Source organism: Schizosaccharomyces cryophilus (genome assembly GCF_000004155.1).
Source record: "Schizosaccharomyces cryophilus OY26 unplaced genomic scaffold supercont4.8, whole genome shotgun sequence".
In the NCBI taxonomy this organism is placed as follows: domain Eukaryota; kingdom Fungi; phylum Ascomycota; class Schizosaccharomycetes; order Schizosaccharomycetales; family Schizosaccharomycetaceae; genus Schizosaccharomyces; species Schizosaccharomyces cryophilus.
Genome location: NW_013185631.1, coordinates 222,193 through 249,073, shown reverse-complemented (window position 1 = coordinate 249,073; position 26,881 = coordinate 222,193). Strand labels below are relative to the sequence as shown.

At 38.5% G+C, this 26,881-nt stretch overlaps 11 protein-coding genes and 1 non-coding gene across 12 annotated transcripts; 7 read left to right on the top strand and 5 right to left on the bottom strand.

Annotated features, from left to right (window-relative positions):
* Positions 1 to 86: 86 nt before the first annotated feature.
* SPOG_01430 (Cdc48-Npl4-Ufd1 complex component Npl4) lies at positions 87 to 2,341 on the bottom strand (the record flags this gene model as incomplete). The annotated part of the gene is made up of 5 exons (XM_013170118.1): positions 87 to 446; positions 494 to 2,023; positions 2,086 to 2,166; positions 2,215 to 2,281; positions 2,337 to 2,341. The coding sequence occupies 5 exons, from the start codon at positions 2,339 to 2,341 to the stop codon at positions 330 to 332; spliced, it is 1,800 nt and encodes a 599-aa protein (XP_013025572.1). The 3' UTR covers positions 87 to 329.
* A 1,246-nt stretch (positions 2,342 to 3,587) lies between these two features.
* Positions 3,588 to 3,702, top strand: SPOG_16378. Its single transcript, XR_001203123.1, has one exon. It is a non-coding gene; the product is annotated as a 5S ribosomal RNA (ribosomal RNA).
* Positions 3,703 to 4,504: 802 nt separating this feature from the next.
* On the bottom strand, positions 4,505 to 5,431 carry SPOG_01429 (glutathione S-transferase Gst2). Its single transcript, XM_013170117.1, has one exon. The coding sequence runs from the start codon at positions 5,389 to 5,391 to the stop codon at positions 4,702 to 4,704; it is 690 nt and encodes a 229-aa protein (XP_013025571.1). The 5' UTR covers positions 5,392 to 5,431; the 3' UTR covers positions 4,505 to 4,701.
* A 1,092-nt stretch (positions 5,432 to 6,523) lies between these two features.
* SPOG_01428 (autophagy associated protein) lies at positions 6,524 to 7,933 on the top strand (the record flags this gene model as incomplete). The annotated part of the gene is made up of 3 exons (XM_013170116.1): positions 6,524 to 6,543; positions 6,737 to 6,755; positions 6,803 to 7,933. The coding sequence occupies 3 exons, from the start codon at positions 6,524 to 6,526 to the stop codon at positions 7,931 to 7,933; spliced, it is 1,170 nt and encodes a 389-aa protein (XP_013025570.1).
* Positions 7,934 to 8,336: 403 nt separating this feature from the next.
* Positions 8,337 to 10,808, top strand: SPOG_01427 (serine protease). The gene has a single exon (XM_013170115.1). It carries the CDS (start codon positions 8,647 to 8,649, stop codon positions 10,678 to 10,680), a length of 2,034 nt encoding a protein of 677 aa, XP_013025569.1. The 5' UTR covers positions 8,337 to 8,646; the 3' UTR covers positions 10,681 to 10,808.
* On the top strand, positions 10,741 to 12,438 carry SPOG_01426 (histidinol dehydrogenase His2). Its single transcript, XM_013170114.1, has one exon. The coding sequence runs from the start codon at positions 10,929 to 10,931 to the stop codon at positions 12,246 to 12,248; it is 1,320 nt and encodes a 439-aa protein (XP_013025568.1). The 5' UTR covers positions 10,741 to 10,928; the 3' UTR covers positions 12,249 to 12,438.
* A 156-nt stretch (positions 12,439 to 12,594) lies between these two features.
* SPOG_01425 (meiotic recombination protein Rec15) lies at positions 12,595 to 13,260 on the top strand (the record flags this gene model as incomplete). Its single annotated transcript, XM_013170113.1, has 2 exons — positions 12,595 to 12,799; positions 12,858 to 13,260. The coding sequence occupies 2 exons, from the start codon at positions 12,595 to 12,597 to the stop codon at positions 13,199 to 13,201; spliced, it is 549 nt and encodes a 182-aa protein (XP_013025567.1). The 3' UTR covers positions 13,202 to 13,260.
* An 824-nt stretch (positions 13,261 to 14,084) lies between these two features.
* SPOG_01424 (WD repeat protein) lies at positions 14,085 to 16,036 on the top strand. The gene has a single exon (XM_013170112.1). The coding sequence runs from the start codon at positions 14,273 to 14,275 to the stop codon at positions 15,866 to 15,868; it is 1,596 nt and encodes a 531-aa protein (XP_013025566.1). The 5' UTR covers positions 14,085 to 14,272; the 3' UTR covers positions 15,869 to 16,036.
* A 192-nt stretch (positions 16,037 to 16,228) lies between these two features.
* On the top strand, positions 16,229 to 19,876 carry SPOG_01423 (ATP-dependent RNA helicase Prp16; the record flags this gene model as incomplete). The annotated part of the gene is made up of 2 exons (XM_013170111.1): positions 16,229 to 16,295; positions 16,374 to 19,876. The coding sequence occupies 2 exons, from the start codon at positions 16,229 to 16,231 to the stop codon at positions 19,874 to 19,876; spliced, it is 3,570 nt and encodes a 1,189-aa protein (XP_013025565.1).
* SPOG_01422 (Cdc73 family RNA polymerase II accessory factor) lies at positions 19,589 to 21,593 on the bottom strand. The gene is made up of 4 exons (XM_013170110.1): positions 21,021 to 21,593; positions 20,830 to 20,972; positions 20,671 to 20,773; positions 19,589 to 20,617 (listed from the first exon to the last, which is right to left on the bottom strand). The coding sequence occupies exons 1-4, from the start codon at positions 21,385 to 21,387 to the stop codon at positions 20,106 to 20,108; spliced, it is 1,125 nt and encodes a 374-aa protein (XP_013025564.1). The 5' UTR covers positions 21,388 to 21,593; the 3' UTR covers positions 19,589 to 20,105.
* Positions 21,594 to 21,645: 52 nt separating this feature from the next.
* SPOG_01421 (cytoplasmic lysine-tRNA ligase Krs1) lies at positions 21,646 to 23,799 on the bottom strand. The gene has a single exon (XM_013170109.1). The coding sequence runs from the start codon at positions 23,780 to 23,782 to the stop codon at positions 21,923 to 21,925; it is 1,860 nt and encodes a 619-aa protein (XP_013025563.1). The 5' UTR covers positions 23,783 to 23,799; the 3' UTR covers positions 21,646 to 21,922.
* SPOG_01420 (nucleoporin Nup85) lies at positions 23,782 to 26,739 on the bottom strand. Its single transcript, XM_013170108.1, has one exon. It carries the CDS (start codon positions 26,449 to 26,451, stop codon positions 24,433 to 24,435), a length of 2,019 nt encoding a protein of 672 aa, XP_013025562.1. The 5' UTR covers positions 26,452 to 26,739; the 3' UTR covers positions 23,782 to 24,432.
* Positions 26,740 to 26,881: the final 142 nt, after the last annotated feature.

Sequence of the window (26,881 nt, the reverse complement as noted above, 5' to 3'; positions counted from 1 at the left end):
GTACGGGCGTTCAAAGAACGCTTTGAACTAAGCCATGTGCTTGGAGGATACGGTGAATTTGAGATTTAACAAGTACGAAAAAATAATTGCCGCTGTAAGTTCTATTCCTTATATAAATCTAATTTTCATTTTCTTCATGCGTATTTTTCCATTAAAATGGTTCCCATCGCCGCAATTAAACTAGTATATCGAAATTTAAAAAAGTCGTTGTCATTAATTTTATTCATCTTCTTCATCTCAATTGCTCATTTTTATCGACAAAACCATGAAAACCATTACAACATAAGCTCAAAAAATGCTCAAGAAAGCGCATATATCAAGCATAAGTCTCACATACTGCTGTAGAGTACAGCCAACAAAGTTTGGTAGCTTTCTCTTGCGTTCAAATTCTTTTCATTTTCTTCAGTTGGAGACATAGCGTATTTCGCGAAAGCCTCCATATCGTCCTAGATAAAATTAGTACAAAGACTTGGTTAACTATATTTCCACAAACCTGTTTTAGAATGGACAACTGAGCTAACAATAAAATGATGGGGAAGTTAGAAAGGCTGCCAGCTTGTACAGCATCATGATCAAAAAGCTTTGCTAACTGTCTCAAACGTCCTGTTTCATCGGCGGTCTCTATAGCAATCGGCAACGTCGTATCATGTTTGGCAAACATGGGAGAAGGTTCTTCCGGGAATCCATCTGTCAAGGTTACAAGCAAAAAACTAACAGGAAAAGCAGGCTTTGCGTTTTTAGAGACCTGCTTTCCATATTCGTCAACGTATCGATAGAGAACATCCGGCACATATCGAGATTTATCTTCCCTTTTTACTAGCATGCGGTCTGGATCAACGCTAGGCTGAATTAAATCAGCTTTATATAGAGAAGTGGCAACGTTGGAAACTTGGTAAGACGTGACTTCAATCTCACCGTTGGAATTCCCACTGATGACAGAAGTGACAAACTTGGATCCAAAAGACCCGGTTTGTGACCATTTGTTTGGGTTCGGAAACTTCGCTTGGAAGTATGAAGAGTTGTAAACCTCAAGAGAAGAAAGAAAGTAAGAATCTGCATGACGCTTACAAAGGACTTTTCCGGTAGCACTACCGTCATCAGTCAAATCAGTATAAATAATACCGACCCGACGGAGTCCGCAAGCCGCAGCCACTTGATCAACCAAAGTTTCTTCTGGCCATTCCTGTAAAGTAACACCATCCGCTTCGGAAATCTGGGGAGGCTCATAGATAGTCTCTACGACAGCTTTCATTCCCAAGGGAACAGTTGTGTAAGGTTCATAATGCCCATAGGTATAACCAATTCTTTGAAAGCCAGTTCTTCGCCAAGCGTTCAAGAAAGAATCGACGATAGCGGGAGAGGCGAATTCTACATGATCTACAATTCGAAAGGGTTGCAGGTTCATCATTATGGTAGAAGGTTGGCATTTTGAGCAGATACCCAAAGGCCAGGGAGGATGTCCGGAAGGGCACTTTTCTTTGACTTTGAAGTAAGGTTCTTCCAGCGGTGGAATGAAGGATTGTGCACTGGCATATTTATTAATATTGGAGTTTATCTTTTTCAAATAAGAATGAAAAGACATGTGCTTAATGTTATTTTCTCGTTGATAACTCTCATCATACGGTTCTAGAGGAGAGCAATAATCGCACATGCCTTTCGGTCCATGTCGACAAAACGGTGTCGTAGGTCGAGGGATCAAACCATCTTGCATCTCAAGAGCATCATCAATATTATCTTGAGCCACATGAGTAGTAGCAACGTTGCTGGAGTTTGTAGCCGATAAAGCGTTGGCTTTGGAAACTTCGACTTCAGCAACCCCTTCTTTACCAGGAGGAACAGGAGTTGATGCAGGAAGCTCTCTAGGAGACCCAAGGCGTAAAAAAACCATGCTTCCATGCGTCAATCCCGTTTCCTGCAGGGTTTTCGCGTCTAGTTGAGAACAAGGCGTACCCATGTCTGACTCATCCTTGCACAGTGAAACGCTTTCAGCGGTGTATTGATTTTTCAAAACATTAAACAAAACCTATATATCGCGTTAAAACCGTCTAGTTCATCCTCATGGCAATGCTTCTGCATATCACGTACGCTGTCCTTTAACGTTTGCAATGTGTCTGTAGGTTGGAATTCCGCACGGGACATTCCCAGCCTACTTCGAAATCGTATAATCTATATTCTGTTAGTATAAATCCTTCGAGACACTTGCTTCCTTCATACCATTTTTCCTGTAGGATACGTGAAAACGGTAAGTAAACAATTGCTATTACAGCCTGTGTAACGTGGTCTAATACCGAAGTCGAGAGCGTCGTTAAAGGACTATAAAGTGCTAATGAATGTACGTCATTGCAAAGGACGAACTGTTTGTTTTTGGTTTGGGAAAGAAAGAGACCACGAAAAATAATATAAACCAGGGATAAGGAAAAGGAGAAGAAAGTAAAAAATGGACGATTGAAGTTTCTCGTTGTAGCTTAGTTTTCGACAAAAGATTCATATTAGACTTTTAATATGATATATGATACTTGGTGATTATGATTTGTTAAGTCTATACCAGGGTCCTTTAAACTGTTTGTTGATTATGAAGAAAGAGTACTCTTTTACTTTTTCTTCCTTTTTTTTTATTTTATATGTAGTTAGGCTTGCTTTCCTTACTTTGCGTGTAGTTTCAAATAAATTTTAGTGATATAATCATTGTCGTGCATGATACTTGATCTTTGAGGTACCTTTTTAGTGTATATACATACAAGGCTTTCTGAAGAGCAAATGCTTAAAGAAAGCTGTACATAGAAAAAGAAAGGGGGTGCCTTCGCCTTGAATAGTAAGAGCCGAATAAAGGGTAGGAGTTGTTTTAAAATTTTTTAGTATTCATTTTATTATTATTATTATTATTATTATTATTGTTTTTTTTTTATTTGGTAAAACTGAGAATGAGTCTAAGTGTCATATAATTCACTATTGAATAAGATTTTGCAAAATGAATTCTCTTTATGCTCTACGTTGCCGAAGCTTACCGAAACTCCTTTAAGGAACTGAACAGTAAATAAAAAACCTTTACACTGATCATTACACATACACGAGTCTTGTATATTTATGTTAAACAGGCGGTATCAATTATTAAGCTTACTTTATACCCACAGGTTTTCACTTAGTAGGTATAAATATTTATAAGATAAGTAAACAAATAGAATGACTAGCTTGAGAAATCGCATTTATGGGAACTTTACTTAGCAAAAAAAACAAACGACTGTAAGACGCGGTTTTCGATATACAGACTTCTAACTCAATTTTTAAGCAGAAGCTATCGGATAATACTATAATATAAGTCTTTTAAAGGATTGCAACTCAATATTAAATATAAGATTACATCTGTCGCCTTGAGTGCGAAACAGAAAAAAAAAAAAAAAAAAGAAGAATGACTTTTTTTAATCTGCATTAGAATAAACTAGAGAGCTGCTTTGCATGCTCTAACAAAATGAAAAGTTATCAACTTTACAAAGTTCTGCTATTAAGTACAAGCTTTTGTTATTCGGTCTCTACAAATCATGATTTTTCTTTGACTGTTTATATTTCTTGACCTTTTAGTTCATTTGTCTACGGCCATACCTAGGCGAAAACACCAGTTCCCGTCCGATCACTGCAGTTAAGCGTCTGAGGGCCTCGTTAGTACTATGGTTGGAGACAACATGGGAATCCGGGGTGCTGTAGGCTTTCTCTCTCCTACTGGTTTCTTTTTTTTTTGCCTTTTATAAATCTTAAGCTTAATAAACTAGATAGTTAATTTATCCCCATTCATTAGGATTGAGCTTCATACTTGTGCCCACTGAACATAGACTCAATCAAACAAGTCAATAGCAAGCAATATCAACAGTTTATTGATAAAAATAAAAATAAGGCTGAACTGATAGAGACGATGATATAGCAAATAAAAGAACTAATTTAAAAATAAAAGAAAACCAAAACTATAACACGCAATAAGAATAAATGTCGAGGAAACGAAAATATATTGGAGTGCATAATTATAAAGAAAAATATTACTAACCCACCAGTCAACACCAATAAAGCACAGTACTAGCGAGAAGTACACTATAAATTATATTGACCCCAGCCCAGTTCAAGGTGGAGGCATACTGCTTCTTTTTTACCAGCAATCCTAAGAAATTGAGTATAGGTAGGTATACATACAATCTCAAACAAGTAGATTCCTGTTATTTTTATTATTATTCTAAAGTATTTCATTTTATTATTTGTTATATATTTAATATTTGGTATACAAAAACGATACTTTACAAAAGGTCAAGTACTGCTGCTAAAACAGCCACAGTTTAGCTGAACCAAAGAGATGTCATAAAGCATCCACGATCATCCTCAATGTTAATTTTAAAATCCATTGCCCTCAGGAACCTCACAACTTAGAAACGACATCACGCTTCTCATGACATGACAATAACTACTACTACCGGTTGCGCTTTATGAAGCCAATTATGAGTCATTTTGGTAATTACGGCTTTCATATATGAAGAAAATACAGAGAATTGGGATATTATTAAAATAGGTAACTACCAATTGATTCAAATGAACCTCATTCATAATACTGAATGCCGTAAAAGTCATCACAAAACGCAATGTTTCCGTAAATTTTTTCGTTCACTTAAGAAAAATTGCGCGTTTTAATTAATACTTAGAAATAAAAAGTGCTTTTCAACCAATCTATTGTTGTAGAGCTTGTTGTCGTTCCGCTATGGTCGCAGCGACGGCGGGACGCTCAGTAAGACGTTTATGCCAAGCATAGGTCTTGGGAAACTCCTTTTCGAAATCCAATTGTGGAAGATCTTCTTTGAATTCATGCCTTCCTTTTCCAAAAAGCGAAGGTAGCATACTGTTCCAGTTAATAAAAGCCACGTCGGCGATTGTGTACTTGTCAGCGACCAGATAGTCTTTGTTTTGGAGAATTCTTTCTAAAACACCGAGCACACGCTTTGTTTCGTTTCTGTATCTAATAACGGCCGACGCAACAGGTTCTGGATGAAATAAGTTAAACCAGCCTGCTTGTCCCCAAATGACACCCTGACCTGAAGATTGAAAAAAAAGGTACTGAAGCAGATGATGGTACTCTGGATGATCATGAGGTAAAGAAATCTTTCTTTCCTTGTCGTACCTGTCTGCCAAGTATGCCAAAATAGCATCGGACTCCCAGATTGCATAATCATTGTTTTGATGATCAATTAATGTAGGAACTCTACCATTGGGATTGTAAAAAAGGTGTTGTTCGTTCTTTTGCTCATTTTTTTCAAAATCAAAGAAGACGGGTTCGTAAGAAAGATTTAATTCTTTTAAAGCGATAACTACTTTCCAAGGATTTGGACCTCCTTTATGAGAGAAGAGAGTAAATTGAGCCATTTCTTCAAGAATGTTGGAAGTGAATATTATGAGTTGGCTGCTTTTATATCAGTTTTTTTATCGACACACTTTTACGTAATTAGCGTTATTTGATGACTAAAAACTGAGGTTTGTTTACGATCATACGATACTGCTTATAAAGCAAAAATACAATCTTCTAAAATAATTGTTTGTAGCGCAAATTTGCTTCTCCGAAAGCCTTGCAGAAACAAGACCAAGGACGAGAAAACTTACAAATTTTTATTCAAGAATCATTTGCTCTACTTGTGTTATTCACTGTATTGCATGGTAGAAAACAGTTGGAATACGATTTCAGCTTCAGGAATATGATACGAAGTAACAAATACTCGTTAATAGGATATATGAAAGAAAAAGTTGGTCTTGCAGGTGGATTGTGTGTTTTTCTCTCAGTTTAATCCATAACGGAGAGAAAAGAAGTGATACATGTTTGATATGTAAACAAACATTCCATTTCCTGGATATTGGCGATGTTTCCGACCCAACTTGGGCTCCTCAAGAATGGAAAAACTAAACATACGAGGAGGATCCAGAAGAAAAGACAGCGACAATGGTTAACCGCTCGTTTGCTGCTAGATATTTCCAATGGCTATCCAGTCTTTTGTGCTTTAAAGTTGCAAGTACTAGCGTAGGTTCTCCGAGGGTTAAAGAAAAAGTTTTCGTATTAGTTTATATGTTCATTGATTAGTTATAATGGCGACTTCCATTGCCATGTTGGATTTGAATGAAATCAGTTTGAATGTAAACATGTCTTTCAGAAAAAGCTCACTTGCTATTCTTTCAACAGTCACACCCTGTTTAAGCCTCTAAAACCTCGTATTACAATGGTAGAATATTTGACGATGAAATTCTGAACAGAATGAATCTCATTTACCTCACAAACAATCGTTTAAGTACTAAATTCGCTTTATTTATGTTAACGTTTGAATAACGAATATGAAACAGCAACTCTTCTCTAAAATTTGTTTTCTTCATAAGTCAATTAAGCTGTCGTCAATAGATGACGATTTGCAATTTACAAAACTGGAAAGTAATTCAATTGAAACCTTCTGTTAATTTCTTTTCTTCTGATTTTATTCTTCCATTGATGAAATTGCTTTGAGTATTGAATTCTATGAAAGAATCAATCCTCAGGTAACTTGATCAATTGAACTTGTACTTTCCTACAGTGCTGACTCAAGAATTTTTACTGAGCAATTGAAAGGTATACCATATTTTGAAAGGTTTTTATATATAATATAATAATTTCTGTAACAATTGAAAAGGTTGTTTCCCCTTGAAAGACAAAACGGCCTGAGTGTTTTAACATAGAGAATAAGGCTTGCAGGTATCACCGTTTGCGCTTGGTATGTAAGCAATGCTGAAATGCACCATTGAAAATGATCAAATTCAGACTTTACGAAATGGAGAAACATTTGTATCGTATGAAGTCCGAACTCAGAGCGACTTGTCAGTGTTCGAGGAGAAAGAATTCTTCGTCCGACGAAGGTACAGTGATTTTGAGATGCTTCACAACATCCTGAGCAGAGACTATAGTGGATATGCAATCCCTCCTGTCCCAAGAAAGCATACAGTCACTTCGTTTTCTGGTGGATCTCTTTCACCAATATTCATCGCCAGGCGAATGCACTCTCTACAAACATTCCTGGATCGTTGCATTGCCCATCCGGTAATTAGTACTTCCATGCACATGTATCAATTTCTTGAAAACGAATCCTGGAAATTCTATTACCATAATGCGTGGATGCAAGCCGGGAATGCCAACATCAAACCTCCACAAGGAGTGAAAAGTGAAAGAAATCTTGAAAAGCCTTTTATCCTTACTGATCCATATCCAATTGACGTTCAAGAGAATGCGAAGCGGATATTAGAAAACTGTGAGACAGACCTGCAAAAACTGGCCAAGGCCTGCGCTCATCATATGAGTAGTCTACAGGCGTTTCCATCAGAAACTACAATATCCAAAGATATTTATGCCTTTTATTTCGATGACATTGCCTCATACTTTGGAATCCTAAAGAAAAATAATGTTCAATTGTTGAATGCTTTTCAAGCAAATATACTGACTTCAATTCAAGATTTGGAGGATTATCTATTAATTTTTAAATCTTTAGTGAAACAAAGAGAGCAAAAGCAAAAGACCTTTGAAACGGTCCAATTCGAATGCTCTCATCGTCCTGTGATGCCTACGTCCGCTCACAAACAACAGCTAATCCACGATAATGCGAACGATTCGCAAACTTCTTGGACAAAGATAACAATTCCTTCGCAAAATAAATCTTCTAGCTTATTTACTATCCCCAAGTTTCTTCGGAAAAAGAAGTCAATATCTACCGAAATCGAAAATCCCGTAGAGGCTCTGAAGCTATGCTATCAAGATCTTCAGCAGTTCGATGAAAAATTGGACGGCGAAATGCAATTCCTTCGTGAAAGGTTAGATACTGAAACCCGGCGGACTCTACAACTTGTTTGCGACAATCATGTGAATTACTTTACTGCCATCCTTGAAAGTTTAAATTCTTAGAAAATACTTACGATGGAGATACTTAATTCGTTTCTAGCCTGGTTTGTATAGGAGAATTTTTATTTTTACTCTCATGTCATCTCAATGGATTCTGTACAAAAATGTCATTTCTTCTGCTCGCTATGTTCTTCTAATTATCTTTCTTACAAGCCAAATTTACCTACCTGTTTTTTCTCGTTCAGAAATGAAAAATAACTCTTTATTTTATACTATACTAATGTCTACAAGCTTAAACCATGAATTCGAATGACTAGTTTCTCCCACTTTGTTCTTTTTGATGTCTTTTATTACTAATGATAATGCATAGATGTTCAAATTTCTTATTCTAAGATTACATATACTTATGTTGATGAATGAATATGTTAAAAAACAGTATTTATAACTAGGATGCATCGTAATGTTCCAAGTCTTACAAGCTAAAAACTTCACTGTAGAAAACTTCATAGATTTTGTTTATGTTATTTCTTATCTTAAATTAGAAGGTCACTATTGACGTACTCTTGAAGAAATCGTATCTGTTAAATCAGGAAAGTCTTCCAGAGCAAACAACAAGATTCGCTCATTAATATACCTGAATTGGAATTTTATTTGAAATCTTCACTGAAATTGGGATCCCACGTTCAATTTTTGGCTTAGTTCAACGATCGTTGCAAAGTCGGTCATTTTTTGTCTTTTTTAACTTATATCGCTTTGGAAAACTAAACTCAACCTAAATGCTTTTTATAAGCAAGTTTTGTTTTTTAGTGGCCATGACAATCGTTTCTCTTACAACAGCTTCGTTCGACGCCAAGGGAATGCTGGAAGCCCCCAGACGATCATCTGTGTCCAGTAATTTTCAAGGAGATTTAGGTGTCTTTGTGGAATCCAATTATTCTTTTGCAAATCATAGCTTCTCCTCTGGTATCTACCTAGTCAATAGTTCCATCAAGAATCATCAAGAACTTTTGGTACCTGGAAGGGGAGCGAAGTCTCCACGGTGGATCACAAACCATTCATTCCTTTACGTTAAGGACAATAGTGCTTCTGGATCCAGTATCGTTGTATTTGACGTTGATCATCGTTCCGAATCTGTTCTATATGATCATGATGTCCTTATTTCAGAATTATCGGTTGTGAAAGATTCTAACCGTTACCGAGTAATATTTACTTCTCTTGATAGTTCCGGAAGATATGAGCCTCTAACCCAACCTAATGTCCACGTCTATGATAGCCTGTTTGTCAGGCATTGGGACCACTGGAAAACAGGTGAAAGAAACAGTCTCTATTCTATTATCCTTGAACACCATTCTGAAATCGCTCACACTTTTCAACTAACTACGCCTACAGCTATTGATCTCTTGCAAGGTACTGGACTCGAATGTCCCATAGAGCCTTTTGGCGACTCAACGGACTTTGATGCTACATTTAATGAATTGGTTTTTGTTGCTAAAGATCCGAAATCTAATCCAGCAACCCAAACAAGGACTGTTGTTTATTTGTTGAACTTGACTACGATGAAACTGAAAAGCCTCAGTGCTGCTATGGGTGCTTGTAGCTCTCCTATTATTTCGGAAGATGGTTCCAAAATTGGCTGGTTGGAAATGAGAACACCTCAATATGAGAGCGATCAAAACCAAGTTATGATTTACTATCCGAAAAACGGTAAGAAACAGCATGTTGCTCAGGATTGGGACCGTTCCCCTGCTTCTATTCATTGGGGTACTTTACCTAGCGGCGAAACTGGTTTGTATGCCATAGCTGATGACGAAGGAAGAAGAAACTTGTTTTTTATTTCCACCGAAAACAATCAAGTCATTTCTTTAACCAAAGATGAAAGTGTCTTATCAGTTTCTAGTTCCGAGGGACCTAAATTATGGCTCAGTAAATCATCTTTTATTAGTCCAAAGTATTTTGTTCTGTATGACCCGTCTACAAAAGAAGAAGAACCGTTGTTAGATGCCAATCTTGGTTTAAGCAAATCTTCGTATGAAGAGGTATGGTATCCTGGAACGAATGGTCACAAAATCCACGGATGGATTGTCCGGCCAGAAAGTTTTGATGCTACGAAGAGATATCCCCTTGCAATCTTTATTCACGGAGGACCCCAGGGATCATGGACAGATAGCTGGTCGACACGTTGGAATCCTGCTGTATTCGCAAATTCTGGGTTTATCGTTTTTACCATTGATCCAGTAGGATCAACTGGCTACGGCCAGCAGTTTACCGATGATATTGCTTTGAACTGGGGAGGTCGTCCATACCACGATATTGTCCGTGGTGTCGATTATATCACTGGCCAAATTCCTTATGTCGACGGCAGTAGGATGGTAGCCTTAGGTGCTTCCTACGGGGGTTACATGATTAATTGGATTCAAGGCCATCCTCTAGGAAACCGCTTCCGAGCTTTAGTATCTCACGATGGAGTCTTCAACACAGTGAACACCTTCTATAGCACAGATGAGCTTTATTTTCCTATGCATGATTTTGGTGGTACTCCGTGGGAGAATAGAGCCACCTATGAACGCTGGAATCCTTCTAATTTTGTCGAGAATTGGGCAACTCCTCAACTTGTAATCCATAGTTCCAAGGATTATCGCTTAACGGAAAGTGAAGGAATTTCTACATTTAATGCACTCCAATACAAAAAGATTCCTAGTAAGCTTCTGGTTTTCGAGGATGAAAATCACTGGGTCCTTAAGCCAGAGAACTCTTTGCGCTGGCACCATGAAGTCTTAAGCTGGATTACCCAGCACGTAAATGATAATTGATACATTTTCGATGGATTTTTCTAATTATATAATTATTAACACGCCCATCTTGTCTAAGTCTTCTATTTCTGATTGTGGAAATACCGCGGGTTTCCGAGTAATTCCGTAAACTTTAGCATCAAAGCCAGATCAACCAAAATTCCTTCTTTAGCAAAAAACGTCGAATAAAGTAATTACCAGTCAGGATTTTTACTTTAATTGAAAAGAAACTTAATCCTTGACATATTTAGCTGGATTTATTGGCGACAATGGTAAAGTACGAAGTTCGTGTACCTACTTATACGGCGTCTGCCGTTAGTCCTTCTGAGCGTGATCGTATTTTGGCTCGTCCTATTCAAGATACTCAGAATATCCGTAAAATTGTTGAGCCTATCATTGACGATGTAAAAGCTCGTGGTGAGGCAGCCCTTGTTGAATTTGCTGCCAAGTTTGAAAAGGCAGAATTAAAGTCTGCTATTTTGAAGGCTCCCTTCAATGAGTCAATGATGAAGGTTGACCCAAGGATTCGAGAAGATATCGACATCGCCTATAATAACATCTTCGCTTTTCATTCTGCTCAATTGCGTCCCAACATCTCAGTTGAAACCATGCGCGGTGTTGTCTGCCAGAGGATGTCTCGTCCTATAGAGCGTGTTGGATTATACATTCCTGGTGGTACGGCTGTTTTGCCCTCAACTGCCTTGATGTTGGGAGTTCCAGCCAAGGTTGCTGGTTGTCCTCATATTGTCATCTCCACACCTGCTCGTAAGGATGGTACTGTGGCTCCTGAAATTGTCTATATTGCCCACAAACTTGGTGCTGAGGAAATTATATTGGCTGGTGGTGCTCAAGCTGTAGCTGCTATGGCGTATGGTCTTCCCGGTGTCCCCAAGGTAAACAAGATCTTCGGCCCTGGAAACCAATTTGTGACCGCAGCCAAGATGCACGTTCAAAATGATTATGGTGCCCTAGTAGCTATTGACCTTCCTGCTGGTCCTTCGGAAGTATTGGTCATTGTAGATGAATCTTGCAATGCCGAAAGCGTTGCTCTTGATTTGCTTTCACAAGCAGAGCATGGTTTGGATAGTCAAATTGTTTTAATCGCGGTAGCACTTACTGATGAGCAATTTGATGAGATTGAGGCGGCCATTAACCATCATGCCTTGCGTTTGTCTCGTTCTTCTATCATACAACACGCAATTAAGAAGTCGGTTATCATTCGTACTGATTCTACTGATGAAGCGTTTGAATGGTCCAATCTTTATGGCCCAGAGCACTTGGTTCTTCACCTTAAAAATGCTTCTTCTCAGCTGCCAAAAGTTAACAACGCTGGTAGCGTTTTCGTTGGACCCTGGTCTCCTGTCAGTATGGGAGATTACGCTTCTGGCACAAACCACACTTTACCGACATACGGATATGCTAACGCCTATTCTGGTGTTAACACAGACAGCTTTTTGAAGTATATTACTACTCAAGAACTCACTGAGGAAGGTATCCAACGTTTGGGTCCTTCTGTGATTCGACTTGCCGAATTGGAAGGACTTACTGCTCACGCTGATGCAGTTCGTGTTCGTGGTGTAAAGCTTTAAAGTTAAATAATAAGGTCAGTAAATGCATTTTGAATACATGGGCAAGGATAGAGGTTTCAAATGTTTTTTGCTGGGAAATTTGAAAGATTACAAACAATTGTCATTAGCACGTTTATATGGTTATATAAGTTCTCTCTACCTTTACTCTAATATTAATAGATTTCCAAAGGTGTATAAGTGTATTTTCTGCATAACCTCAATCAAGTAATCGTTGTATACGCGTCTTGTATCATGCTGGAAGTATTTACCAAGAACCACTTCCATAACAAAATTTATTTCCTTTGTTTCGCGACTTTTATACCTTAAAGGATAAAACAGAAACTAATTAAAACGTTATCATACCAAAATGAGTTACTCAGTCTCAGCAGCGCAATTATGGTCACGAAAACTGGCGATGCAAGCAGAAGACATGCAATTGAGCCAAAAGAACACCAACAGCCGTATTTTAAATGTATTGGGAGACATGAAAGCACTACAAGAAACTACAAATCAAAACATCGATCAAAATTTCAATTCTGTTACTCAAAATCACAATCAAGTTTCCTCTTACAGTAAGACAAGAATAAAAATTGGTACGCGTCGAAACTAATCAAGGCTTTATTTTTTTAGTGTTTCAAACATTAAATAACTTTCAAACTTTTCTTCAGAAGATCATGGAAGAACAACAGAAAAACAGTCTGCACATGGAAACCATGGAAAAAGATATCGTCGATTTAAAAGCTCAACTCGGAACCATCCAAAGAGAGCAAGAAAATGGTTTTAAAACTTTGGAGAAGCATATGAAAGAGTCAATGACCATGATGAAACAAGTGACAACAAAAGAACAAAAACGCAAAACTACTACTCAGTTAAAACCTGTTCATACAAATCAAACATCAGCAGCGAAAAGAAACGCTACTTCAATGAGGAAACGGGTACTAGCTTTGGACTTTTTAGCTGAAGATGACTACTAAACAATGACCACCCTTTACGCTACTTCATCATACAGATAATCAAGAAAAATGTCAATGGCAAACGTGCATAAAGTTATGTACCTAAAACAATTCTTATTTATTTGTTGTTTTACCTATACAAACATCTGAATATGGTTAGCATCTTAATTTCTTAGTTGTTGAATATTTCAACTTTTCACATGAGACACAAAATACTTTGGCATAAAGAACCTCAGACTCTTCCTATTAAAGCGATATCATCGAACAAGTGCTCTCAGACGGCACTTCCTATATTTGCTCAGGTTTTTGTCATCACTTTTTTCTAAAGTACGAAGGTATCTCAGTGACAAGTTGTTGCTCGTGAACATACCTAAATTACACAGAAACAAATCTTTAACTCTAGAAGAGCTAACAAGAATGGTAGATATTTTGTTTCACACCCGCAGCGTTTGCTATTTATAACATTTGTGACGGCTTTTTCCTTTTTTTTTTTTACCAAACCATTATGACGAGAGGATACCCGATAATTTAGCTTACCATTAAGCGACGTACAGAAAATTTAACCCATAATACTGTGATGTACGGGAATTAGAGAATGATTACGCTGAAACTTGCCAAAAGCATTGAAAGATATTCAAGAATGAACGTAGACTTGTTCATCTGCAGGAAGAAACCTGACTGAAAAGAGCATTTGAGACATCTTTACATGAAAAGGGAAGGTTATGAAATCCAATGATTTACCTTTCAATGAAAAGAGTATATACTAGAATGTTAATAATCTCAATATTTATCAAATCCAAACTTTGTTTTTGTATTTACTTGTAACTACGCTATGATGGCTTAATGGAAATTTTCGGTTTGCTAATTTAATTCGTTAAACGTTTAGCACCCTGTAACAAACTCTCGAAATATGCCTTCTTGTTGCAGCAGTTTCTTCTTCATCTTCCCAAAAATTACTTTTTGGGAGTTATTGGGATTTTTTCGGTAGGAACATAAGAAAAACCCAAAAAAGTGGTTTATATTAATCTGGAGGTCTTTGTTTACGCGTGAAACTGAGAATAGTGTGAGAAACTAAGTGCTGAAAGTTGAAAAATGTCCATTGTTTCTTCAGTAGCCTTTGTCCCTCGCGGATTTGCTGCAGAATTTCCAAAAACTTACGAATTGGATGAAGCTGAATACGAGAGAATCAATAATATTTCAAAGTTGAAGCTGGAAGATGCTCGTGCTCAACTTGAGAATCCAGAGAACGAACAGGAAAAGAGCGAAAATTCAGCTGGTGCACAAGATCAGACTGCCTCCTCAGGTGCAGAAGTCCAAACGGCAGAGGAAATGGATGATGAGCTAAAAGAATATAAGTTGGACAACTACGACGATGAAGAAGAGGAAGAAGAAGATGATAGTTTAGCCATGTTTAGCAATATCAAAGGAGTTCAATACCATGAAAATGGAGAAAATGACCCTTATGTGACAATGAATACTCAGGAAGAAGAAGAAATGGAACGTGAAGAGATGCAAATATATCCTACAGACAACCTTTTGTTGGCTGCACGTACAGAGGACAACTTATCTCACGTCGAGGTATATATTTATGAATCGCAAGAAGAAAACTTGTATGTCCACCACGATTTCCTTCTTCCCTCTTTTCCTTTGTGTTTAGAATGGCTCGACTACAAGGTGGGTACTTCTGATGATACTCCTGGAAACTACGTGGCTGTCGGAACATTCGATACTGAAATTGAGATTTGGAATTTGGATGTGGTGGATGCAGTTTACCCTGCTGCTGTATTAGGTGCAAATGCTGCTAACTCGGGCTCCAACAAAAAGAAGAAAAAGGCTCCCAAAGTTAACCCCAAAACCCACACGGATGCTATTCTTGCTCTTTCCTCGAATCGTAACGCTCACAATCTCCTGGCTTCCGGTTCGGCAGATACTAGTATCAAGCTTTGGAATTTGTCATCTTGTACTTGCGTCAAGTCCTTCACTTATCACACGGACAAAGTTTCCTCTTTATCCTGGCATCCCAAAATGCCCTCTGTTTTGCTTTCTGGTAGCTATGATAAGACAGCTAGAATTGCTGATTTGCGTGCTGACGCTCCTCCCTTAACGCTTACTATTGACAGTGATGTTGAAAATGTGGCATGGGACCCCCACAACGAAAATAACTTCTTCGTCGGTTCTGACGCTGGTATTTTGTACTATTGCGATGCTAGAGACATGTCCAAGCCCGTTTGGCAGCTGCAAGCCCATGACGGCCCTATTTCTTGTCTGAGCGTCAACCCCAACGTTCCCTCTTTTGTTGCTACTGGTTCGACAGACCGAATGGTCAAGTTGTGGAACACATCTGATCATACCCCCAAGTTAATAGTCTCTCGTGATCTTGACGTTGGTCGTGTATTTACTTGCTCCTTCGTACCTGATGAATCTATTTCTTTCCATTTGGCTGCCTCAGGAAGTAAGGGTCTTGTTCGTGTTTGGGATACAGCAACAAATTCTGGAGTTAGAAGAGCATTTGAGAGTCGTATTGGTAAAAAATCCGTTGCTCCCAAGGAACGGGTTGTTCAATTGGAAGACGCTGGTGCTAATGATGAGTCCGACGAGGAGGACGAGGAGGATGATGAATATGAAGATATTGAAGCGAACGAGGATGATGATTCTGCTGATGAGATTCAAGATCAGGAAATGGCTTAATTTTTCGCACAAATCGTCATAATTTGGAAATTTTTCCTTTCATTATAAATTGGATCTATATAGGTGTTGTGTATCAAAAGTTTGGTTAGATGTATTTTAATTATGGACCCTGCAATGAGGTTTGCATGGTAAAACTGGGAATTTTTGGTTAGAGTGAATAAAAGATTGTTAATTATTCTTTCTTTCATGAACTATATGTATGTAAATCTCCACTGTACTTTTTATGAAATGGTCAAAAGTCCCATTAAAATTCAGTTGAGCTAAAAGGCTGTTGTTGAATTTGGTAGAATAACCCCAATCCTATTTTAATAATTATTTATTTACTCTCTTTTTCTTTAATGAGTAGCGTTTGCCTAAGTTATGTTTTCTTGGCCACAATCAGAAACGCTTCCTTCGACTGTCAACTCTACACTTTCGTCAGCAATAGGTATGTCATCAAATTCTTATAATGACAACTTATTTTCTGAGTTAATTAGAAAAATTTATGAATATATACCAAGTAAAGATGCTAGTGAATCGCTAGCGAAACGAGTTTTGGCGATTGCCAAAGGTCAATCGAGTGAAGAAGGCTTTAGTAAGGCATTAAGGACTTTTGGGCGCTTTTCCGACCAGGATAGCATTGCCATTTATGATACATGTAAATCTTTAATACGAATGGATGATTTTATAGGTCGACCAGCGGATACTTTGCCTAGCAACAATGCTGAAACGAAGGCAGGTTTGGTGGTTCCCGTAAAACGAGCGAATAGTTCAGAACGAGGAGCAAATTCCTCCCTGCTAGGATTAGATGTTTTAGCAAGTGAAAAAAGACATGAACAAGCTCAGAAATCTCACGGTTTACGAGGGGGATCACCGCCTTCTCATGTAGGAACTGTTGGAAATCATGATCGTGTGGAGTTCAAGAAACCAAAAGTTCCCTTAAAGTCAGAAAGGCCCCTACGCCGTCGAAGGAATGATAACAACGAATTTGAAAACGAAGAAGGGGATTCCAGGGATAGGCAATATCTTCAACGGAAAGATAATAATGGAGGTAGAAGGAATACTGGAGATGAAGGATCGACGTTTCGTAAATCTCGTAATTCTTCTAGGGACTCCGGTTATTATAATCGTGATGATTCCTACTATACTTCAAGATCAAGGCATGATGATTTCAGCAAAGAATCTTATGGTTCAAGGAAACGAGGGCCGAGCAAAAAATTCTTGTCTACTGGGAACAATGATGGAACAGCTTTTGTATCTCATAGTACTTGGGATCCGCGAGATGTGGAATATCCTGAAGAAGACCATGAAAGCATAGAGGACCGGCGTCGCTGGGAAGAAGAGCAAGCCCATTTAGACCGTGAATGGTATATGAATTCTGAATCCCAGAATTTATTAGGAGATGAAATGCATAATCCATTCGCTGATTTTGAGACGCAGGAAGACAAACAGAGAGAAGTCGAGTTTATCGAGTCTCAAAAACGGCATCTCTCCGTGCGAGCTACTGAAAGAATGAAGGAGAATTCAATATGGGAAAGAAACCGAATGATTACTTCTGGCATAGCTGGTACTCCCGGGTTAGAGACAGATTTTTCGACCTCTGAAGAAAGACGTGTGCATCTTTTAGTACATGAACTTCGTCCTCATTTTCTTGACGGTGTTAATTTTACATTAAAACAACAAGAAATCACTTCCGTACGTGATCCTCAAAGTGACCTCGCTATAAATGCTCGTCGAGGATCTGGCGTTGTTCGTGAACGACGGGAGTTCAGAGAACGTCAAAAAGCTGCTACCGCAGCTACGACTCTTGCTGGTACTTCTCTAGGAAACGTTATGGGTGTCAAAGAAGCTTCGGATGAAGATGTTCATAAAGAACAGAGTCGCACATCATCTACAGTTGCTGGCAAAATAGGCCCAAAACAAGAGAAATTTGACAATTCCGCTAGGACAAAAACATATAAGGAACAAAGGGAGCTACTTCCTGCGTTTGCTGTTCGTGAACAGTTATTATCTGTTATTAGAGATAATCAAGTACTTATTGTGGTTGGTGAAACAGGTTCTGGTAAGACAACTCAGCTTTCCCAATTCCTGTACGAAGATGGATACGATACAAATGGGATGATTGGTTGTACTCAACCTCGACGTGTTGCTGCAATGTCAGTGGCCAAACGCGTGAGTGAGGAAATGGGCGTTGATCTTGGCTCCGTAGTAGGATATTCCATTCGTTTTGAAGACGTTACCAGCCCTGATACTGTGATAAAATACATGACAGATGGTGTATTGTTACGAGAATCCCTAGTTCAAAATAATTTGGAGCGATATAGTGTTATAATTATGGACGAAGCTCATGAAAGATCACTTAATACGGATATTTTAATGGGATTACTGAAGAAAATAATATCAGTGAGAAGAGATTTGAAATTAATTGTAACATCTGCGACTATGAATTCACAAAGATTCTCTGATTTCTTCGGAGGTGCACCTCAGTTTACCATTCCTGGTCGTACGTACCCGGTCGATGTCATGTTTTCTAAAGTTCCCTGTTCGGATTACGTAGAAGCAGCAGTTCGACAGGCACTTCAAATTCATCTATCTCAGCCTGCAGGTGACATATTAATTTTCATGACCGGTCAAGAAGATATTGAGGCTACTTGCGAAATAATGGCAGATCGACTGAATCAATTAGACGATGCTCCTCGACTTTCTATTCTTCCAATTTATTCTCAGATGCCCGCTGATTTACAGGCAAAGATTTTTGAATCTGCCGAATCAGGAGTCAGGAAGGTCGTTGTTGCAACAAATATTGCTGAAACATCTCTTACGGTGCATGGTATATCATACGTTGTCGATAGCGGTTACTGTAAACTGAAAATGTACAATGCAAAAATGGGGATTGATACTTTACAGGTCACACCTATTTCCCAAGCAAATGCTAACCAGAGATCCGGTCGTGCCGGTCGTACTGGGCCTGGTGTAGCATATCGTTTGTTCACAGAATTAGCTTATATTCGCGAAATGTTCCAAACAACTTTGCCAGAGATTCAAAGGACGAATCTTTCTAATACAGTTTTGCTATTAAAATCTCTTGGAATTAAAAATATTTTAGATTTTGAATTTATGGATCCTCCACCGATGGAAACTCTAATGGCGTCTTTATATGAACTCTGGACTTTGGGTGCTTTGGATAATTACGGTCAACTTACAGAGATAGGAAAGAAAATGTCACTTTTCCCAATGGATCCATCTTTGTCGAAACTTATCATCATGGCAGAAGATTATCATTGTACGGAAGAGGTCATTACCATTGTCTCAATGTTATCGGTACCGTCTGTATTCTACCGACCAAAGGAAAGGGCTGAAGAAAGTGATGCAGCTCGAGAGAAATTCAATGTTCCCGAAAGCGATCATCTTACACTCTTGAATGTTTTTCTGCAATGGAGAAGAAATGGATGCTCTGATTCATGGTGTAATAAACATTTTTTGCATGGAAGGATATTGAGGAGAGCCCGTGATGTTCGGCAGCAATTGGTAGAAATTATGGCTAATCAGAAAATATCTATCAAATCTACTGGGTCTGAATGGGACATAATCCGAAAAGTTTTATGTTCATCGTACTTTCACCAAGCTGCTACAGCGAAAGGTATTGGTGAATATACACATTTGCGTAGTGGAATGCCTTGTCATCTGCATGTTACATCTAGTCTTTATGGATTGGGTTACTTACCAGATTATGTTATTTATCACGAATTGGTGCTTACTTCAAAAGAATATATGAATGTTGTTACAAGCGTTGACCCTTACTGGTTAGCAGAATTTGGAGGAGTATATTATTCTTTAAAAGAACGGGTTCGCAACGAGGCTGAAAATTATGAACGTGTGTATTCTAGTAAAATGAAGTTGGAAGAACAGATTGCAACAGACCGTGAGTTGGATGCTCAGCGGAAGCAATCTACCATTGATGTACCAAAAAAACCTGCTAGAAAAGCAGTAATACGTGCGAAGGCGCCACGTCGGGTACGGGGATTTTAAGCATAAACTGCTAGTCCTTGTTACATGTATATTAGATAGTTTTCTTTATGGATTAGGTATCAACAAATTTGAAAAATTGAGCACTTCCTTGTACATCTAAACAGGAAGATATATGGAGTATCGTAAATTGAGAGACTTAATTAAATTTTTTTTTCCGAACGTTGGCCAAAAAGATATTAGTGAATAGGGCAGCTTAAAACAATACGTCGTTTTTGATGACGGCGACGTTTTATCGTCTGCCACCGTTCCATAGGGGCCATCGATGTTCCATCCATCTTTCCAATTTGTCCCATAACTGACTGACGACCTCACGATCTGTGTGTCGTCGGACACGTTCCACAAATACACCTTCGACATTCCAGTCTCTTGTAGCAGGATGAGGTGCATCACCAACGTATTGAACCAGGAAACCTTTGACATGGTGAAAGAGCTGATGGGGTTCTGACCATTTATAGTCACGGAATTGCCAAGCTTGACCTGTAGTAAAAACACACACTACACGATTCCAATAATCTGGCTTAAAATTTTCTGTGTTGTCTACAACGATGAACCGCATAGTACCAAAGTTAGATTTGGAACTTCTATGATTCACTGTTACCAGTTCAGATCCGCGTCCGCCGCCTGCGGCTTGAGCAGCTTCGATTGGTGGTACGAAGATACCTTCTTCGAGGAACTTCTTTACATTGTGCATAGTCAAAAGAGAAGAAGCAGAAGGAGAAAGTAAAATAATAGGGTCACGATCTAAAGACTTGTTAATTGACAGAAGAACATGGCAAAACAAAATTTTAACATACTTCTTCTTTTAGCAGACTTGTCAGCATCTACGGCAGCTGGGCCATTGGAGCCTTTGTTCATATGGATGTATTCTAAAACGTCTTTACGCAACGAGAGAAAATTCTAATAAAACAATTAGTAAAAGTGAATTGAGACGCAAGACTAAGGATGAAACATACCGTAGGCTTTGCACCGTGAAGGATAGTATTATGATTGGAGACAACACGAGAATTATCTTGTAACCATTTTACTTGCTCGCTTTTTTCTCCAGCTTTCTGTTCTCTAGCGGGAATCTCTCCTGTCTTTTCGGCTTCTTCTGTTTCTATAGGAAATCATTAGTTGGTTTCATTATAAGATATGACTCGCATACTTAATCCAACGATATGTTCACTTTCAGCAGAACCTTCTAACCAAGAGATCAAGTCGGTTCTTTCTAAGAATGTCAGGTTGCGAATACCATACTCTGAGCATTGTTGGATATAATCAGCAATACTGGAATCTCTCAAAAGCCAAGCAAAATAAATGCTTCTGAGCGTAAATGGTTCATTCGTTTCCAACTTTACAAATTTTGTATGTTCATCTAAATTGAAGGGCTTGGGGGACTCTGAAAAGGCAACAAACTTGGCTTCCGATATTTTTCCTACTTGGGAGCTGTCATTTTCGTCTGCTAGAAGTTTTGGTGTCTCGTTTTTATTAATACTTTGTTTTAAAACCAACAGTGCATCTAATTGCTCCATTTCCAGTGCTTAATAAAAAAAGGGCAAAGGTCAGGTAGTTTCAAGGCACGACTGAGTTTGTTGAATATTAAAATATCTCGAAAATACTGATCCTTCAAAACAACTTGCTGAAATAAATTAAATTTAAGCACAATGGATAATCCATTGAAACCTTTTCGGTGTTTACATGCTTAACAATATGCTAAAAAATGAACAGTCCGTAAAACTAACACTAAACGTTCTTCACAAATGCAATGGAATATGAAAAAGATTACTAAGGTTCATTCTTACACAAAAAGTAATACGATTACGACCAACGTTGTATGCGCTTCGCTGTTTCCTTCTAACACAGAAAGCAATAGATATTCAATTATTATAGGATGCTTTGCTACCCAATCAAACCAGATGTATATACAGTAAGGCTGTAATTTCTAAACAACAAAGCCTCTGGTAGGAAAGAATGTAATCTATAGGGATATTAACAATCGAGTATGATTGTCTATGATTTAAGTAACGACCAGATAACCCAAAAAAAAGTTACCCAAAAGAAAGCTTTTTACTTGGCAATAGTAGGTTCTTCAGCTTTAACTTCAGGCTTCATATGAGGGAAGAGTAACACTTCACGAATGGTGTTGCTATCAGTTAAGAACATGACCAAACGATCAATACCAATACCCCAACCACCAGTAGGAGGCAAACCGTACTCAAGCGCTGTACAGAAGTTTTCATCAATAATTTGAGCCTCATCATCACCTTGGTCTTTTTGACGAGCTTGCTCTTCGAAACGTTCACGTTGATCAAAGATGTCATTCAATTCAGTGTAGGCGTTGCAAATCTCCTTTGTGGCAACGAAAGCCTCAAAACGTTCACACAAACCAGCCTCAGAGCGATGGTACTTAGCCAAAGGAGACATCATTTGAGGATGTCCAATAATGAAAGTAGGGTTGATGCATTCGTTTTCAATGAATTCACCAACCAACTTGTCAAGAAGACGAGAGCTGGTTTGAGGAGGAGAACATTCAACGTTGTGTTTGGCGCAAAGATCTCTCAAGAAAGCATTAGCTTCCTCTGAATGGAGAAGATCACCAGGAGGGAACTTAACGTTAAGACGTTGTTCCAAGTGTTCAATCATGTTGATACGGCGCCAAGGACGAGAAAAGTCAAGCTCCCAGCAGGGACCTTCAGGACCTTCAGGATGATAAGGAATCTTGTAAGAACCGCAGACTTCTTTAACCATACCAGATATCAATTCTTCAGTCGTGTCCATAAGATCGTAATAATCAGCGTAGGCTTGATAAAATTCACAAGAAGTAAACTCGGGGTTATGAGTCAAGTCGGCACCCTCGTTACGGAATTGACGTCCAATTTCGTAGACACGATCCAATCCACCAACGACAAGCATCTTCAAGTACAATTCAGGAGCAATACGCATGAACAAGTCCATGTTCAAATCGTTGTGATGAGTGACGAAGGGTTTAGCTGTAGCGCCACCAGCAATCATGTTCATCATGGGTGTTTCAACCTCAATAAATTCACGATTATCCAAAAAGGAACGCAAGTACTGGATGATGCGACTACGTGTGACAAAGCGGTCACGAGTGGAGCGGTTCATTATCAAGTCCAAATAACGTTGACGATAACGAGTTTCCAAATCCTTCAAACCATAGTGCTCCTTGGGAAGCATGCGCAAGCAAGGGCTGAGCAAAACACATTCACGAGCAAAAACGGAGAGCTCGCCATCAGCGCGGCCCTTGGGATTGGAACGGCCAGGATAACCACGAACACCAATAATGTCACCACGTCGGATGTGCTCGTGTTGAGCAGCATAATCAACACGATCAGCATCTTGAGCTTGGCACATAATTTGAAGCTTGTATCCATCAGCGTGAATCTCGTAGAAGCGCAACTTGGCACCAGCGGTACGAAGACCGTGAACACGACCAGCGACAGTTACCTCAACATCAGGTTTGGTCTCACCGCGTTGAAGACTCTCATATTCCTTAATGAATTCGGGAAGCTTAGTACCAACCTGGAATTTGTGAGGGTAGGGATTGGGATCCCTAGTTTTGCGCAACTCTTTGATAGCACGAGAACGGTTCTCAAAATATTGGGAAGGATCCAATTCTTCTTCGTTTTTTTTAGCGCTTTTAACCTCAGGAGGAGCAGTAGCAGCCTTCTCAGCGTGCTTTTTGGCTTTAGCTAATTCACGGGCACGAACTTTTTCCCTCTTCTTCATCTCAGTTTTGGAAACATGTTCCCCAGTAACAGGGTCAAGGACAAGAGCCTTGACACCTTCTGTAACGTCGTTAACCTGTTCAGCACTCATATTGCCCTGCAATTGCGGTTGTTGGGTCTGAGTGAAAATTTTGGTGGAAGGTAAATTTATCTTCTCTGCGACCAGGACAAAAGCTGCCATCGTATTAATTAGTATGATACATGTTTGATAAGTGACGGGAATAATACTAAACCGGATAATTATAGTTGATTGAGAATAAGGAATGGGTATTTTTAGTAGTGATTTGAAAGTTCATTGAAGCTCTAATAGCTACATTAGTTATTATGCAGGAATCATAGGAATGCTTCATGACGACCTGAGATGTATTAATAAACATGTTAATAAGCTCGATCAACAAAACATTTCACACTGGAAAATTTATCTGGAAAAAGTTATTCTGCATATAGCTTTTCTTTTTTAGCAAACTAAATACGTTTAACTCAAGAACCAGTCAATTTCCATTGGTTTCTGAATTTGTATTTCCACGTATTCTGTTTTGTCTTGTCTCAGGTAACGTCGTAAACCGATATATTCTTTAGTTTTATAAAATTAAGGTAATATTTTGTAATATTTTAGCGTATTAATACGATAATTTTTATATGGCAAAAAATGGGAGGAATCAATTGTAAAGAACATTGTACGGGTAAAGAACACAGCACAGAAAAAAGTAGTAAATAATAAAATGCTCTTTAAGAAGACGTCAATACAGAAGGACGTATTGCTATAAACCCTAGCTTGTACTACCTTTCCTAATTTATTTCAGGAAAGTCTTGTAAGAGGCTTTTTAGCTTTTATTTTACAGTATTCAGAAAGTTCCATGAAACAATAGAAGCCAACTGGACTCGGATATCTCTGACGAGTTTAGAATCCGATATATGTTTTTCATGATCTTCTAAACACGCAATGCAGTCGTATGCACTTGCCAGAGAAATAGTCTGATAATTTTTTAAATTTCTTGTAAATAAAAGCAATTCTTTCAAAAGCTTTCCTTGATAAAGTTTGGGAGAATTGATCATTTTTAATAACCCTATAAGCAATTCACCTGCTTGACGAGGATTATCAGTTTCTTTACAAATGAAGTACTGGTGGATGGCAGCGGCAGGAGAAAGGATGGAAGCCAAGGTTGGCGAACATATGCGAGGAGTGCTCAGCAGATCAAATAGAGTTTCATCTTCTGAAGCATCAATCGGTTTTTGGTTTTGGAGACAGAGGTTGAAAATTTCCCAAGTTACTCTATTCATTGCAGTATAATCACCAGCCTTATCCAAAATAATAAGTGCTTCACCATAAGCACCTTCCGCGATTAAGTTCGTTGCCCAGTGAGACATAACACAGTGTGCTTCTTCTTGTAGATCCAATTCTTGGCAGATATTTAAAGCTTCATCTTTTTCAACAATGTTATGCATAGGGACCCTGTGAATTAAGGATTTAATTCGCTGGTGTCCGTACCCCGGAACAAGTTTCCAATATGCAAAAGCGACTTGCCAGATGCCTTTTGTTTCTAAAATGGTTTCACCATATTCAAGCAAAAGATGTTCGCGAAGTGTAACGGGGAGTTCTTCGGTAAAATATTCTTTAATATATCCGGTTTTATGTAGAAAATCAGCCAAGTGAACAGCGAGGCCGAGATCCAACATATAAGAATGCTGAATAGCATCCAATGGCTGATTATTGCACAATGTAACGCAAAGTTGTTCAAATTCCAAAGTAGGGTCTATGTAAAAATTTGAATCTTCTGCAGTTGACATTTGATACAATATAGAGACTTGAGCTGGGTTCTTACAATCCAAAGGATCGTATAAGAATGCTAAAGCTGAAAAGTACTCTTGCCAATGACCACAGTTAGCTTTGATTTCTTCTTTGTTACCACTTAGAATGTCCAACAAAGAAACCAAGCAGTTTCGAACTTCAGTTGGTATATCATTGTAATTCATCATAACTTGACGAAGATGCGCTATCCGTGAACGCCACATCTTCCATCGCTTTTCAAAGTCAAAAGCAGAGCGAATTGACTTTTGATGCAAGCATGGGCAATACTTCAAAATATCTACAATATCATTCACTGAATTTTCCAAGGTGGGTATTTCTTTGGTCAATCCCGAAGACTCTAAACAAGAAATAGTTTGCTCGAATAACCCACGAATCGCAGTTTTATTCACATAAGACCAAAAGGAAGGATGTTGATAAGGAATTCGGTAGGTCATGATTTCCAGTCCATCTTCAGCCACGGGCTGAGGATCGTAAGAGTTAACCCAGTCCATTATTGCTGTTGCCAAAGTGTAAGGAGAGGAAGAAGGAAAATATATTGCTTCCGCACAGCGCCATGCAGATTCAACTTCCCAGAGAGTATCAAGAGTGGGCTGGAGCTCTTGTTGTCCATTGTTAATTTGGGCTTGAAAGTATTCTAAAACATGGTTGATCTTTGAACGAAACAAAGAACTTATTTTTCCATAAAACTGAACTAACACCAGCTGGTTTAACTCATCGTCCATGGTAGGCGTTAGAGAAACGTCTTGAAGTTCTTCCCATAATTCGTACCATGAAACCAATAGTTCTGTGGGCCCAATTAAAGGAGAAGGTTGTTGAAATTCATATAGGTTTCCTTCTGCCTCTTCAAAAGGACCTGAAGATTTTGCATCGTACAAACTCACCTGCTTACTTGTAATAAAAGTAGATCCTTTGAGGGTATATGGATGCAAAGTAAATCCTGCCGTACGCCCATTAGATGACCAAGCAGAGACGCTACCTGTTTCTATAGGAGCATCCTCAATATGGTGAATTGTATTGGAAGTGTCCCCAGATGTACTCATTTTTCTATACTCGGAAATTTTTAGTCGTTTATACGAGAGAAAAAATAGCTAATAATGTTTAAATAATAAATAGAAAACAATCAATTCATGAAAGCCGGATGAATCGTGAAGTTATGGAACGAAGAAGAAGAAAGCGTCTAAAGGCTCAGGATGAAGGTTTTCCAAAAAACAAGTAGTGTTTTGTATTATATTATGGAGAACTGCAAAAATTAAAAAATGAATTAACCCACAAATAAGGCTAGAAACGAGCGTTTAATGTGCAGTAGGGAAAGAGTTGTTACGTGGAGCTAGAGAAGCAAAGTACAACAAACGCTGACATGAAGGTATGAAAGTTGACGGCTGAGAAGAGTGACATAGCAATCAGAATTTAAGGAATAAATATTGGAGGACTTTCTTTTTCTTTTATTTTTTCCAACTAATGTGTTTGTCT